The sequence below is a fragment of the Rattus rattus genome, chromosome 2, assembly GCF_011064425.1.
Source record: "Rattus rattus isolate New Zealand chromosome 2, Rrattus_CSIRO_v1, whole genome shotgun sequence".
NCBI classification, from domain to species: domain Eukaryota; kingdom Metazoa; phylum Chordata; class Mammalia; order Rodentia; family Muridae; genus Rattus; species Rattus rattus.
Genome location: NC_046155.1, coordinates 62,288,142 through 62,302,801, shown reverse-complemented (window position 1 = coordinate 62,302,801; position 14,660 = coordinate 62,288,142). Strand labels below are relative to the sequence as shown.

Sequence of the window (14,660 nt, the reverse complement as noted above, 5' to 3'; positions counted from 1 at the left end):
CACTGCATAGAAGTCGGTACTCCTGGACCTGCTGTTTCTCGAGGCCTTTAACCAGGACACCAAATCCTGCTCTGCCACTCTTGTCTGGATGCTTCCTCCACAGCATAGTTACCACTTCCAGTGCTGGGTAGATACACCTGGGGCTCCTGAGTCATCCGGGGCTCTCTGAGCTGGCTCCTTACCATGGGGAGACCGTCAGCAGGATCTAACACAATGTGGTTTTAACTACTCCTGCCTTGGAGGTGTACCCTCAGTCCAGAAACCCAAGTTATCCTTGGAGCTACACATCCTGTAGCCCAAGCTGGGCACCCACAGAGTGGGGCATGGTCCCAGCAGCAGATGGAGCTTGAGGCTGAGTGTCTCAGGCCTTAGGGATGATGGGACAGTAACAAAAGGCAATGCTACCCACACTCCATGAGGAATATAAAAGCCTTTACTGTGTGCTTCCTCGGTGAGCAAAAGAGGCAAGCTGGAGGTGCCTTTGAATTTTCTCTACCTCTGAGGAGAGAGAAGGTCCCTGGGTCCCAGCTGCTGTGTATATCCCTGTCTCTATTCTGACCACTATTTGCTGTGGCAAGATACAGAGAGGAGCTGGTCCAGTGACGGCAGTTCCAGATGGAGGCTGGACTCTGAGCTGCTGACAGCTGCACCAGTCCTTTGTAAAGGATCCTTCTGGTTTGGAGGTAGCTGTGCTGGACACTGCAGGGAAGCTGCAGTGTGACTTGATTTGGGTTTTGCAGCTTAGCAGCTAGGGAATGGCTAGAGGACAGCCCAGTAGGATGCGCTCACACTGAGCTTAGAGCTGCCTTGCTTGGATTCCACTGCTCATAGAAAGTTTAAAAAAATCTCTATGTATTTCCACAATGTTCCTCAACCACCAGTATCAAGATTGTCGGCCGAACTTGCAAGCTTGCTTAAAACCTCCCTGTATCATGAAAGCAGACTCTAAGGATACAGGAAGGTTGTCCTGGGCCCGAGAAGTCACCCCCTTGTAAGATAGCTTCATTCTCCCCTGTCCTGAAGGAAAAAGTGTGAGAAGGATCTTGTTAGGGCTCGAATCTGATTATTCTGAGGTTGGAGGCCAGCTCTGACTGGCTGTCACTGTCTAGCCCCAAGTATACCTGTGTGTCAAAAAGCACAGATAAGGACTAATGAAATGGCTCAGTGGGAAAGGAAGCTTGGCCACTGTGGCTGATGACCTGAGATCCATCCCAGGGACACAAATGGTAAAAGAGAACTGACTCCCAAAAGCTGTTCTTTGGTCTCCACATGGGTGCAGTGACACACTCATACCTACTCACATGTGCACACATACAAGTAGATAAATGTCATTTTAGAAAGTTTTTTTTTTTATCATTGCTTGTTTTTGCAGAGGAGGCAGTGGCAGGCAGTTCTCTGAGTTCAAGGCCAGGCCTGGTCTATACATTAATATCCAGGACAGCCAGAGAGCTATGTAATAGAGAGACCTCATCTCACTAGATAGATAGATAGATAGATAGATAGATAGATAGATAGATAGATAGATAGATAGATAGATAGATAGAATAAATGTCAGAGTTTTGGTTTTTTTTTTAAAGTATGGGTAATTTTTGCTTTTTCTAAACAGACTAACATTACATCTGAAAGACTTGGTCTGCTGTTAAGACTATTTGCCCTTAATAGAGTTTTGATCTCTGTGAGGAGTGTTGGTGACAGCTGAGTGGAGGGAAATGAACGGATTTAGTCCCTGGGATGAGTTGACCAATGCCTGCATGCACATGAGGGCATCTGATTACTGGGCAGCTTTGTGCAAAGCTAATGAGCTGTAAAAGTCGTGTGGTTTGATAGTTAAAAAACAAAACAAAACAGCTGTCTGCTGCTGTCATCAGTACCAGGCTTGGGGATGCTAGACTAGGCCTCATGTTTTGGTACCTGTCTAAGCAAGAAGAAACCAGAAATGGCAGGTGAGCATCCTTGGCACATGGGTGATTCTAGCATATTCCAGGAGACAAAACAATCCTTTGAGAGCTAAGCCACCTCTTCTGTTGCCATGTGATGCAGCCATTGGCGATAAAAATAGATTTTAGATGGCGTTTTAAAAATAGCATTTGAGGTATTTCTTCTCCTTTCAAAAGAGTAAAATCCCTTCCTTAGGTTGAGCCGGAAAGGCCGGGCCTGGCAGCTTTCTGCATGAGTGGTCACGACTTCTCTGGCGTGAAAGGCCAAGAGAAGGCCGCTTTGCCTGCTCATTCCTGATGGAGCCTTTACAACCTGTGAATGGGGAGGTGCATGGGAAGGGGTGTGGGAGAAAGGGGCGGGGTGGCTGGCCCTTGCACAGCTCTGGGGGACCTTCAGATGTTGATCCTTTGGGAGCTGCCAGCTTGGTGAGATAAAGCAGGGTTTTTAACAGTTGAGGGCAGATGCCTTCAAGGAGACACAACTATGAATTTCCTAAACCGTCCTGCAGTGGCCACAATGGCCCTCTGCCTGCCCCCACCCAGCGCCTTTCCCCATTCATAGAAAGCAGCTTAAGCCACTTAAGCGCATTAGCATCCGGATGGGCCAAGACCTCCATGGGATGCAGGGGGCTGGGTGGCCTTGATGCCCCTGGTTGTTTGGGTTCTTGTCCTAATCCTCCACAGTTCCAAGGCAGCCAGACTGATCTGTGACACTGAGTCCAAAAGCCACTTTGGGGACTTGGCTGGGTTAGCTGATCTGTGCCCTGAATGTCAATGGCCTGGCCTGGAGTGTGTTTTGGGAGTGTCAGGTTTGGGCCGAGTTTTGCCACACATAGGGCTGGCTCCATTCAGCCCTTATCCTCCTCTACCTATAGGATGGGTGCTGTGTTGGCACAGCTACCCAGGAGCACCTAAGGTTTGTGCCCAGAGGGTATCTGATACCTCAGTGGGCCCCAGGCAAGAATGAACCTGCAGTGTCCTGAGCTTAAGCAGTTCTCTGGGGTAGTCAGTATAGAGCCCCAAGGCCCAAGGAATCCTGCCATACAGAGACCTTAAAAGATCAAATACTGCCAGCAAACTGGCCTATTAACTATTAACCATCCTCTTTGGTTTTGTTTGTTTGTTTGTTTTAGTTTATTTTCTATATGGTCCAACTGGGGACTGTCAGTAGCCCCAATTAGCTCTTTTTATAGTCCCAGCCAGAGTGACAAGGTTCTTGCTTCCTGTTTGACTTGGTTGTTTGGCCATATTTTGTATAACTGATTTATTGACTGGGAAAGCAGCCACTTCCTTCATCTTTGCCATCAAGGCAGGAGGCAGTTACTGGAACCTTCATTCCTACAATAGGTGCTTTGCCATTGTCTCTGGGAGTCTTGTGCCGCCTTGTCATTTGTGTAAGTGTCTTGTTTTCATTGTCCTTGTGAGCTCTAGGCCCCTGCAGAGTGAGTAAATGAGTGTAGGTGTGTGTAGGGGTGTGTGTGTGTGTGTGTGTGTGTGTGCGCACGCGCGCGCGCATGTGTGTGAGGGTGTGGCTCCTGGCAGGGTGGAGGGGCAGCCCCAAACTTTGTCTTGCTTTTGGAGAATGACCTTATTGACCCCTTCTTGCATGTATTGAGATTAATTCAAACACACAGGAACTTAATTATCAAGCGATGCTCTGGCTGGTTGCTTTTGGTTCAGAACCACCAAAGACAGCACGGCCAAGCATGCAACAAGGTTGGTGGTTACTCTGTTGACCATCCGGCCCTGGACCTGCAGCTTAGTACCCCATGCTATGACCCCATACTACAGCTTGATATCCTTAGCCTGCCCCACAGGGCCTGGGGAGGCTCAGGGCAGCCAGCAACAGTAAGGAGCAGCCCCACTGAAGGGTTCGACTTTCTGCCTAGTGTGGGCACTGCTAACCAAGCCTTGCTTTTTGTGGAAGCGTGAGCACACTCCATCTGTGCTGCACCATCAGCTACACTCAGCCAGGACCTTGTACAGCCTGGTGGGAGGCCTCCTGGGAAATAGCTCACAAGGGCTGTCAAACTAGACACCTGGAGTGGATGTGAAAGCTGTGTCCATCAACACTGATCTCCTTCCCCTCCCATTAGTGACACTAGAAAACTATTGATTATGGGCTCTGGGTAATACCAACTGGGGAAGTGAGTGTATAGACTGGAACTGAGCATCCTTGTCTCTTTTTGCAGACACTTTGCACAAAGGCCACAATGCAGACAGTCCGGGCTGCTGATACCAATGAAGTTGTAAAGTTGATATTTCGGGAGTCAGACAATGACCGTAAGGTAAGTGACTCATGACTAAGGGCGGCAGCCACCACCTACACCTGGCCTGCAGAGTGGGAGCTGTGCAGGGCACTGAGGCATCTTTGACTCCACAGGTCGTGCTCCAGTTGGAAAAGAAGCTCTTCGACTACTTCAACCAGGACGTCTTCCGGGACAACAATGGCACTGCGGTAAGTTCTGTTTTAAAACCTTTATAGTGTCACCCTGATTGAGCCCTTGAAACATTCCTGGCCCTAGAGTGTCACCAGCACCTCTACATGTTTTTAGGCCACCCAGAGTTTGGCTTCTAAGCCCAGGCTCTGGGATGACGTAGTGGGAGTGACTTGTAGGGCTGGGGCTGGGTCAGGCTAAGCTAGGCTGCCAGAATTATCAGGGGTCAACGGGCAACACAGAGCTCCTGTGACCTGTGAGTACTGCAGTCTTCCGAGTCAGAGAGGTAACGTTCTGCCTACTAACATGTAAACTGGGAAGTCCCTGGCCTCAGGTACACAGCAGGAGCTTGGAGCCTCATTTTAAATAGAGAAGCCACACATATGTGGTGATGGGAGTGAGAAAGTTCCTTGTGTCCTTGTTGTGGGGTTGTGTATTCAAGGTGTGTGCATACTTGAGTATATATGAAATGTTCGTGTGCATTGTGTTAACTATGTGTATGTATTTGCACCAAACTGCATTTGTGTCACTTGGGGTGTGAATGCATTCATCATACATATACAACTATATATGAGCACATGCATGAAAATTAAAGTATACATTAAGAATGTGCCACTTGAACCATCAAGACTAGGGCTGCTGGGAAGGCGTCTCTAGACGTGGGCATCTGCACTGATGTAAGCCATATGCAGACTGGCACTGAGAGTGGCCTCGATGTAACTGCTGTGAATGAATGAATGAATAAATGAATGAATTTGTTGGGGGCCATGTGAGCAGGTACATGCATGGTGTGCATGTGAAGTGAAATGAGCAGGTGCATGCCATGATGTACATGTGAAAACCAGAGAATGACTTTCAGGAGCTGAGTTGACTCCTTCTATGAGGATTGAACTCAGGTTGTCAGGCTTGGATAGCAAGTGTTTTTACTCTTTGAATTACCTAGCCGGCCCATCTTTATTTAATGTAGTATAATTTTGTCCTATTACTGGATAACTGTTATGTGTAGATCTCCATGTTCTGGTAAAATGTGGAGCTGTGCTGGGGTGGGGAGGCTGTATTTGTGTGGTGATAATCTCTGTGATAAACTCTACCTCTGAACAGTCCTAAACTTAAACTATACCATGACCACTGTATCTAACAGCCAGCTCCCAAGACACCTAAAATTGTCCATAACCAGCTATGGCCCCCACTGGGGGAAGCAGGTAGGAGATGAGCTACCTAGTCCTGAGGAAGTTGCTCTCAATGGTGGTCCGAGTGTGAGCCTGTGCGTGTGCTGGGTACAGATCTGGGTACTTCAAGTCGGGTACTGTTGCATGTGTGTACACGCATGTGTGTGCACGCTTACCATCTCTGACTTGCCTTTAGCTGGATGCCTGTTTCCCTTCATGAGCTATGGAGGGATAGATGCACAGCACTTAGAATGGAGCTGAGCACATCGAATGCGGATAAATGTATGTGGGCCACTTGCATCCCTCAGACACTTCAAAACCATCTGATGGTATGTCTGCCTCCTATATCTGGCAGACACGGATAACAAGAGTGTTAGGAATATCAGGAGCTGGCTATTATACAGTAGTCTCAGTATAATTTAGTATTGTTCACAAAGGTAGAATTTATACCACAAAGATTATCATGGCCCAAGTTAACCTCCCATCCACAACATAGTGATTAGCATGTCTAGCCCTCTGTGCTGTTACTTGCCTCTTGCTACATATCCAGCTCAGGGTCCACCAACTTCTGTGAGCTTGAATCCATCCCCACTGCTGTGGCAGGCCTGAGCCACGTGCCTTGGGGCTGATTAGTAACCTCACCCCAGCAGCATGCCAGGTTAATCTTACAGGCATCCCTAGTTCCACTGCTGTTTGTCCATGGGAGGGCTTCATACCGTTTCTCCCCACTGTGCCCTGCTGCTGCCTCTGATGGATTCCTTCCCCTTGCCCTTGTCTGCTTCGGTGCCCTCTGGTCCCTTTCTGCCTGCTCAGTCACTCAAAGACTATGGCTACTGGTAGTTCCTTCTAGAGAGGCTTTCCTAAGGCAATGGTTGTAGTATTCTGCTAGACATCTGCAGGAAAAGGCTACTTTCCAGCTCACTACAAAAGAGTAGAGCAGCTTGGATGTGGTGGCACAGGCCTTCAATCCTCATGCTTAGAAGGCAGAGTAGAGCTTAATGAGTTCAAAGCCAAAATACGTAGCAATGTCTCAGGAAAGAAAAAGAAAAGAGGAGAGCATGAACCCATATAAGCCTGGGCACCTAGGGGTTACACTGCCCCTGCTGGGTGGTTCCAACTTAGAGAAGGCTAGGGAAGGGCTTGGGGCCTTTAGAACCAGAGAAGTAAGGTCACTTGGGTCTTTGTGCAAGGCAAGAAGCAAGTGAGGCTCCCTTAAGTGAAGGATGCAAGGCTGACAAGAAGACAGGAAGTTTTAGAAGCAGAGACAGACAGGGGACTCCAGCAGCTAAGGAGAGACAGACAGGGGACTCCAGCAGCTAAGGAGAGATAGACAGGGGACTTCAGCAGCTAAGGAGAGACAGACAGGGGGCTTCAGCAGTTAAGGAGAGACAGACAGGGGGCTTCAGCAGCTAAGGAGAGACAGACATGGTCTCCAGCAGCTAAGGAGAGACAGACAGGGGGCTTCAGCAGCTAAGGAGAGACAGACAGGGGGCTTCAGCAGCTAAGGAGAGATAGACAGGGGACTTCAGCAGCTAAGGAGAGACAGACAAGGGGGCTTCAGCAACTAAGGAGAGACAGACAAGGGGGCTTCAAGGGGACAGACAAGGGGACTTCAGCAGCTAAGGAGAGACAGACAAGGGGGCTTCAGCAACTAAGGAGAGACAGACAAGGGGACTTCAGCAGCTAAGGAGAGACAGACAAGGGGACTTCAGCAGCTAAGGAGAAGACATAGTTTGATCTTGGGAAGCACTGGGAGGGGGAATGGGAAAATGTGTCCTAGAAACACACAGGGGTGTGCCACTGGGGTCTAAGGGCACTGTGTGGCTGTCTTAGCATCCAGACAGAGAATGTGCTGTGCCTTGAGAATGGCCAGCCTTGTTCTCTGAAAGACAATCTGTATTCAGCACACACCGTTCTGGCCTTTCTTTAAGGTGAAATTTAAGTGGTTATTCCTGTAGTTCTGTTACTGCAGAGCTGTAGGCAAGAGAGGAGGGAATTCAAGGACATCCTCAGCTGCATAGACTTTGAAGCCAGCCTGGCTTACATGCGATTGTACCTTAAAGAAACAAACAAAAAAGGCGGTTAAGGAAATGGGAGTGGAGAGGTTGTTCAAACAAGGAACTGAGTTCGGATCCCCAGTGTCCTTGGGTTGTTTGTTTGTTTGTTTGTTAGTATGAATCTGTTATCTCAGCATTGTGAAGGTAGAAAGGGGAGGGTCTTTGGGACTTGCCTGGCCAGCAAGTCTAGTGGAATCAGTGATCTCCAGATTCAGTGACAAATCCTGTCTCAAAATAAGATGAAGAAGACACTTCATATTGAGCTATGGCCTCCATGTATGTATGTATGTATGTATGTATGTATGTATGTATGTATGTATGTATGTATGCATGCATGCATGTTTGTATGTGTGTGTGCACACACGTATGTCCAAGCACCCCAATATATACATACATGAACAAGTATCTTTTAAAGAAGAGGACAGTAATAAGGAGGAAGAAGAATTGCACTAGGCACGAGCAGCTATGCAGACACGGTATAAGTCTATAATCGCAGACTTGGGAATCTGGGGCAGAAGATTGCAAGTTTGAGGTCATTGGGGGCTACACAGTAAGAAAGGACCTATTTTTTAAAAAAATCTGAACATCCAGGAAATGTTTTGAATTTGACTCTAATATAAAAGAATGCAGCTTTGAAGTAGGGGACAATGCCACATGGTGATTTTTTGGGACCCATGCCCATCTGCCATGTTCAGAATCTGATCCAGGAAGTCAACAGGTTTGCCAGGCTGGAGCTCCAGTGACCCATGCTTCCACAAGCTACCACTTAGAACCTGAGACGTATTTTCAGAAATGTCCTGGTCGTGCTGCTGATGCCTGGCCTCTGCCCAGGTCACACATATTCAAAGGAATCAGCCTCCATCACTCAAGCCAGAATCTGGCATTGAGTCCCCTCGGCCTAATGAGCGTTGGATATAATCTCATCCTCGTGGCCTGGTTGAACACGCTGTGCCACACGCACTACAAACAAACTACCGTCTGCAGGATGGATGTGCCCGCGCCAGACTCGGCCCCCAAAATCCATTGCATCCTTCATCAGCCACCGGTCTTGTACTTGTCTGACAGAAATTTAATTCAAGCTGGCTCCTGAAAATAATTATTGTATTTTAAGAGTAGTAATCATTGGCCAGGACATGATTGAATGTGTCCATGCGTATTGACTTTTTCTATGATTTATAGCTTTGTTTAGTCGATATTCCCATCGAAATTGTATAATTAATTATAAGTGTGGCTGTCAGGGCTGCAGGATGGAGTGCCCTGGTGAGGATTTGGAGAGATTAAATTTTCCTTGGCTGTCCCAGGGCAGGGCTTGGGAATTTTCTAGGTGCTCGGCCTGTTGGATAGAGATGTTTTCTGTGTGTTTAGCAACCGCCCGGGCTCCGGGTGCATTGATTTTCCAAGCCCTTTTTTCTTTATCAGCTCGGTGTCCACGCAGCAACAGTGGAATTTGTGCAGCTGGGACGGCTCCTGACAGATGCATGAGGCTAGCGGCTGCTTTATCATTGTCCACACACATCGCTGCTGCTTTTCACTTTGTAATCAAGAAGAACGTTTAAGATACATGTGAAATTGGTTATCATGTTTGTGAAAAATCTCAAAGAGATACAAATTATCAATTCACCAGCAGTGTGGTGCAATTTCCAATCAGAAACCCCTCACATTTGATGGTCTCTGTGGGTGGTGGCAGCAGCTTTAATCCCCATCCTCCTGTTGATGTGGCAGGCCTGGAGCAGTATGCATTCTGCAAGCCAGTCACACAGGATCAGGGTTTCACCAGCCTGTCAGAGTCAGTTGGCTGAGCATCGAGCCAGTGGGTCCCGTGCATACCTCAGCACAGCAGAAGTACAGTGAGCGTGTGATCAGAGAGCATTCATAGCTGAGTTCTAGAACATGTCTATTGGTAGGCAGCACCAGCTAGCAGGAGGGTGGAGAGCAGGCTCCAAGAGTGTCTTCTCCAGCATGAGGCTGGGGGCATGGGTTAGGTCTGTGAAAGGAATGAATGACATATGGACTAGAGCCCTCAATAGTGACCAAAGACTTGGGACTTCTTCACCTGCCATTCCTGAGCTCCCTTACCAGCTACGCAGCTTAAAAATTGAAATTAATTCCAAATTCATTATTTTTTCTTTAAACATTACAAAATTGAGGAAGGGTACTTTTAGAATAGAGGCCATGGTGTGACAGTGCCCTCACTACATTGGTGGTTTAATGCCCCAAACAGGAGAAATGGAATAGGGCCTGTGTGATCTTGGTTAGAGAGACCAAACCTCTACCAGCTGCTGGCACCCCCTCCAGTACACACACACACACACACACATACACACACACACACGCTTTCTTCATACTGGTCTTCTCATAAACTTGTATGAGGTTGTCTTTAATGGAGCATGTTCTTGTATATGCAATGGGTTACTACTTAGATCTGTCATTATTAACGTGAACATTTCTGGCAAGACCTTGCTGCTGCAGCTTTCCCCTGCATGGAGGGTGATACATGATACCCACAGTGATGACTTAAGGGCCTGGCCATCCAGAAATAGGTGCTGACCCTAAAGAGGCCCCTAGGGAATCCTGGTACCACTCTGCAGTGACTTGAGAGTGTTTAAAACTGGAGAATGTTGAGTGACAGTACCACTCCCTCATGTGCCCACACATGTGCTATTTATTGTGACTGGGTTAGAGTATCCTGGAAGGTAGACCACATTCATTTTCTCAAGCATTGAACCATCAAAAATAAGTTTACAACCCAATCTGCAGAGCATGGGAAAAACACTCCACTTTTGATCAAGAGTCTGAAGACAATAGCCAAAGGCACAGAAGATCTATGAGGATGTCAGACAGTTGAGGACATACAGAGCCTCTAAAATCATAGTTGCTGAAATTTAATGTGTAGATAAGGCTGAGTAGATACAGGTGAAGAAATTTGTGAACTGAGGAACGGGTGGAGGAGTGGCCCAGAAGCAGCACTGAAACTCAAGAGCTGTGGCAGAAGAAATGGGGCAGGGTGAGTGGTCAGAGGGCCACATCCAGCAGGACATTGCCTGCCTGTGCTTACACCTGTGCATCACAAATCCTCAGGAAGCAGTCAATCCTGAGCTGGAAGAATTGAAAGTTCAGACACGGAGTAAAACAGCATTGCTTCAAGTCAGAAGAGGAAATCTTACACTAACCTGAAGAAGTCGGCATATAACTCATGGAAAGGCAGTAGGCCGTCCAGAACCACAGCAGTCAGAAGCAGTTAGTCACTCATGAAGAGTAGAGGCAGTTCCCTCTCAGGAGGCCATTCAGAAGCCTTTGAGATTGTGTGTCTTCCCAGTACGCGTAGAGAAGAGTTGTTAAGGAGAGAGGGATGTTATGTTCTACCCATACTTCCTAAAACTGCTGTTAGCAGTTACCTCTGTGCTTTGGTCCAGTGCTCCTGTTTCTTGTGGTACATTCTAACTTTGAGCTGCCTCAGGCTTCCACCTAGACCTTTGGGGGACACTGGCTCCTGACTTACATAAACAACAGCTCTAAACAACCATGTTTCTTCCTCAATTGTTCATTTGCTCAAGATCAAAGTAGTGCCAGACAGAAGCCAGTTTCGGAGCCATGCCAGACAGGGTCTGAGGACCTCTGGCTTGAGTCTGCATATCCAGTATGCCACCACATGGCTCTGAGATTATGACATTAAATAAGGAGACTGTCTAGAGTAGTGGCTTACCCTTTATTCCTCCCCCATAAACAGTATCACCTCAGAGGGGGATTTCAGCTACTCTTGACTTGACCCTTAACCAGTTCAAAGTCACTCTGGTTGATAGGATTGGGCCCAGCCTGGTGCTGCTCTGATGGAAGCAGCTCTGAGAGGAGCACACAGGCAGGAGAGCCACACCAGTGGGCAGGTAGCAGGCTGGCACACAAGTAATTACAGTGTACACATGCTGGTAATTGCACATTCAAGAATGATGGATGAGGAGGAAGGAAGAAATGAAGACACGGTGTGGTTTTGAGGGGAGCCCCAGCGTTATGCCACAGCTACACGCAGCTGTGGGATAGGACATGATTAATGGATAGTATCCCTCAGGGTGTTCATGGTGACTGGACAGAGTCATGGCTGGTGGGACCTCACCTCCAGCAGGCACAATACTCTGATGGAAGCGTCCTGAGGGAGCCAGGCTGTCTGCCACCTCCTGTGTATGAGGAAGCGAATGTTACTCTCAGCAGTGTGCAGACTCAGCTGCAGTTTGTGGCCACATTCAGCACCGGACACTTTTCCTCTCTCTGGAAAGGACTGCCGGGCCCCCATTCAGGGGATGCATACTTCTTGGGGAGTCTTCCCGTGTCTCATGAGAGCAGGGCCAGGCAGCCTAAGCTCTGTTCTTGCACTTCTCACAGCAGAGGCAACTGGGTGGTAGAGCCAGGCTGGTACTCCGAGTCTTGGTGGCAATGGATCTTGGTCTCTGAGGAGGGTAAGGTCACAATGGATGGTTGTCATTCTGTTTTTTAGGAATTTACCCTAACCCAGGTACACACAGACCCCACCGCCACCCCATCTTCTAGGGAGGAAAACAAGTGATTCTGTTCTCTTTCTTTTTCTTTAGCTCTTGGAATTTGACAAGGAGTTGTCTGTCTTTAAGGACAGACTGTATGAACTGGACATCTCATTCCCCCCCAGGTAAGGGCCCTGCACCTGCTGAAGCAGGCAGCCTTCCTAGCGACCTTCTCGGGTGTGCCTGTGTGTCAGTGCTGGTGTGTACATCCATGTGTGTGTACATGTGTCTCTAAGAATGAGTATTGCACACATGTCTGCAGGTTTGTGCCCTGTGTACATAAGCACCTGTGTATGTCACCATGGCATCTTTGCATGTCTGTCTGCACATGTGGACTTGTGTTCTGTGCATCTGTCTGCATGCACACGTATGTGAATTATACCTCCCCATATCATTTCCATGGCCCCTTTCCAAAGTGAAAACAAAAACAAAAACAACAAAGTCATAGCCTTTCAGGTGTTGGTTTTGCGGGCAGCACGCTCAGGATCTCTGGAGGTCTTGAGACTCACTTGGCTTCCCTGGGGGAGTTTGGAAGTGTTTCACTCTGGTTCTCCTGGAATCTTGATATCCAATAGCACTGGTTCCCTTCAAATATCCAGGGCCTCAGAGTGCTGTGGTGTAAAGGAAGGGCAAAGGCCTAACAGAAAGCAGTGTGTGGTATATGGTGGACCAAAATTGCAGATTTACCCACCATCCTCTGCTTTGCCTCTTGGCCTTTGCGTCTTCCTCATAGCAATGTACAGAGGGTGGCTCCTGAGGATGAGTGGTTGTTGCAGGCAAAAGCTTTCAGTTGCTGTGGGTGTTCTTCCTTCTAGCCCTTTGGCTGTGTCAGATCCCAAGTCTTCTGACCTAAAGTGGGGAGGGCACTTTCCAACAAACTGAGCTGTTCTGTCCATTCACCCATACTGCCCATTTCACACCTGTCTGGTGGGAAATACCAGGGATCTTTTCCTCTCCTACACAGACCTGGACTGTATGTGATCAAGCATGGCAGTGGGGAGCCCACTCCTACACAGACCTGGACTCCTACTGCTCTTCCCTTTTCAGCTGCCAACCATAGCCCCTGACCAGAAGACTAAGGCGAGGAGCTGGACAGAGTTTCAGGGATGGAGAAGCAGGAGCCACAGGACCTAGTAACTCCCAGACATCTGGCTAGTGCCCAGGTCAAGGTCCTGGACACTTGCACACTGGCTCCAAGCAGCAGGGCTCAAGGAGGTTACCTCATGAAACTCTGACCAGGGTACCGGGCCCTGCAGCGCAGCCCAGTGCTAACCAGTGGAACCCTGCACCACAGTTGTGAGCAACAAAGTGACTTCTAAGTACATCCTCTCAAACATTGAGGGACCTATGCTGACACTCATGTGTCTCTTAAACACTCTGAATATCCCCAGTGAATCATGGGTATTGGTGGAAATGGGACCCATATGACCAAGAGTTAGGAGGCCTAGGGTCTACAGTGGGTGGGATGAAGACAGGCCTGCCCCCTCAAGACTTGTGGACTGAAGTTAGCATTTGTCTTGAGATTTTCCTCAGTGTTATAGTCTTGAAAGTCACCTGCACACCAAAGGTACAGGACAGGACTCAACTAGGCTGAAAATCCAGAGTAGTCTAAACCTGAGCAACTACGAGGAAGTCCCTGACCCACATGGCAAGAGACCTGCTTTCCCCACCTGACAGGAGCAGCCGTCATCTCTCACAGATTTGAAGCCATCTTGACACACCAGCATGTTTTCATCAACTGAATATTGTGTTACCAAGAAGGGGCCCTGCATGATGAGCCCAGGAAGGTGACTCTGAAGGCCTCTGAAGGTCCATTCCTTCCAGCCTGCTTGTCAGGATAAGTTCCTCTGAGTAGGGAACAGAGGCAGCAGTGGATTTTTACGGCAGAATCTTTTACACAAACAGGAAAGGATCCTGCATCAGGATCCATCCGTGCATTCAGAGGTGTCTAGGAAGAGGTGTGTGCAGCACAGTCCCCAGGAGTAGCTGCAGGAGAGGTTGGTTAGTACAGCAGAGTGCCAGAGTGCCCCTGAGGTGACCATAGTCGTCTTACTGCTGAACTGAGTTTGTGATGTGACTCGCTCTAGGGATGTTCTGAGGCAACTAAGGAGAGTGGTCTTCAAAGAAGGTAGCGTCCCAGATGTCAGGGTAGAGCAGGCAAATAATATGAGCTCTCAAAAGCAGAGCTTCTTTAATGAGAGTCACATTCAAAGCTGAGAAGAGAGTTCACATGTCCTTCTGGCTGAGAAGGTGACAATGGCCTCTATCTAATAGCCATCTAGTAGAAGGCCAGTAATGAAGTAGGAGCCATCCGCCATCATCCTAATGTGTACACTGAGCACATGGGAGGCATCACCAGGCGCTTGTTGTCTGGTCTTACAGATATCCCACTCTATATAGAAACAGCATTCAAGTGGAGGAGAGGGGAGATGGTCCAAACTGAACTGCTACATCCAGTGTATTGTCCTGTCCACTTTCTTCTCCAGTTACAGCATGCATCTTTGTCATGGGCTTTAACAGAAGGCTCCTG

General features: G+C 48.3%; 1 protein-coding gene across 1 annotated transcript in view; it reads left to right on the top strand.

Moving 5' to 3' along the window:
* Positions 1 to 14,660, top strand: part of Inpp5a (inositol polyphosphate-5-phosphatase A) — a 181,229-nt gene that overhangs the window by 156,550 nt on the left and 10,019 nt on the right. Inside the window, exons 10-12 of the mRNA XM_032892357.1 lie at positions 4,130 to 4,225; positions 4,321 to 4,395; positions 12,182 to 12,255. Coding sequence (XP_032748248.1) covers positions 4,130 to 4,225; positions 4,321 to 4,395; positions 12,182 to 12,255 — 245 coding nt within the window. The remainder of the gene's footprint in view (positions 1 to 4,129; positions 4,226 to 4,320; positions 4,396 to 12,181; positions 12,256 to 14,660) is intronic.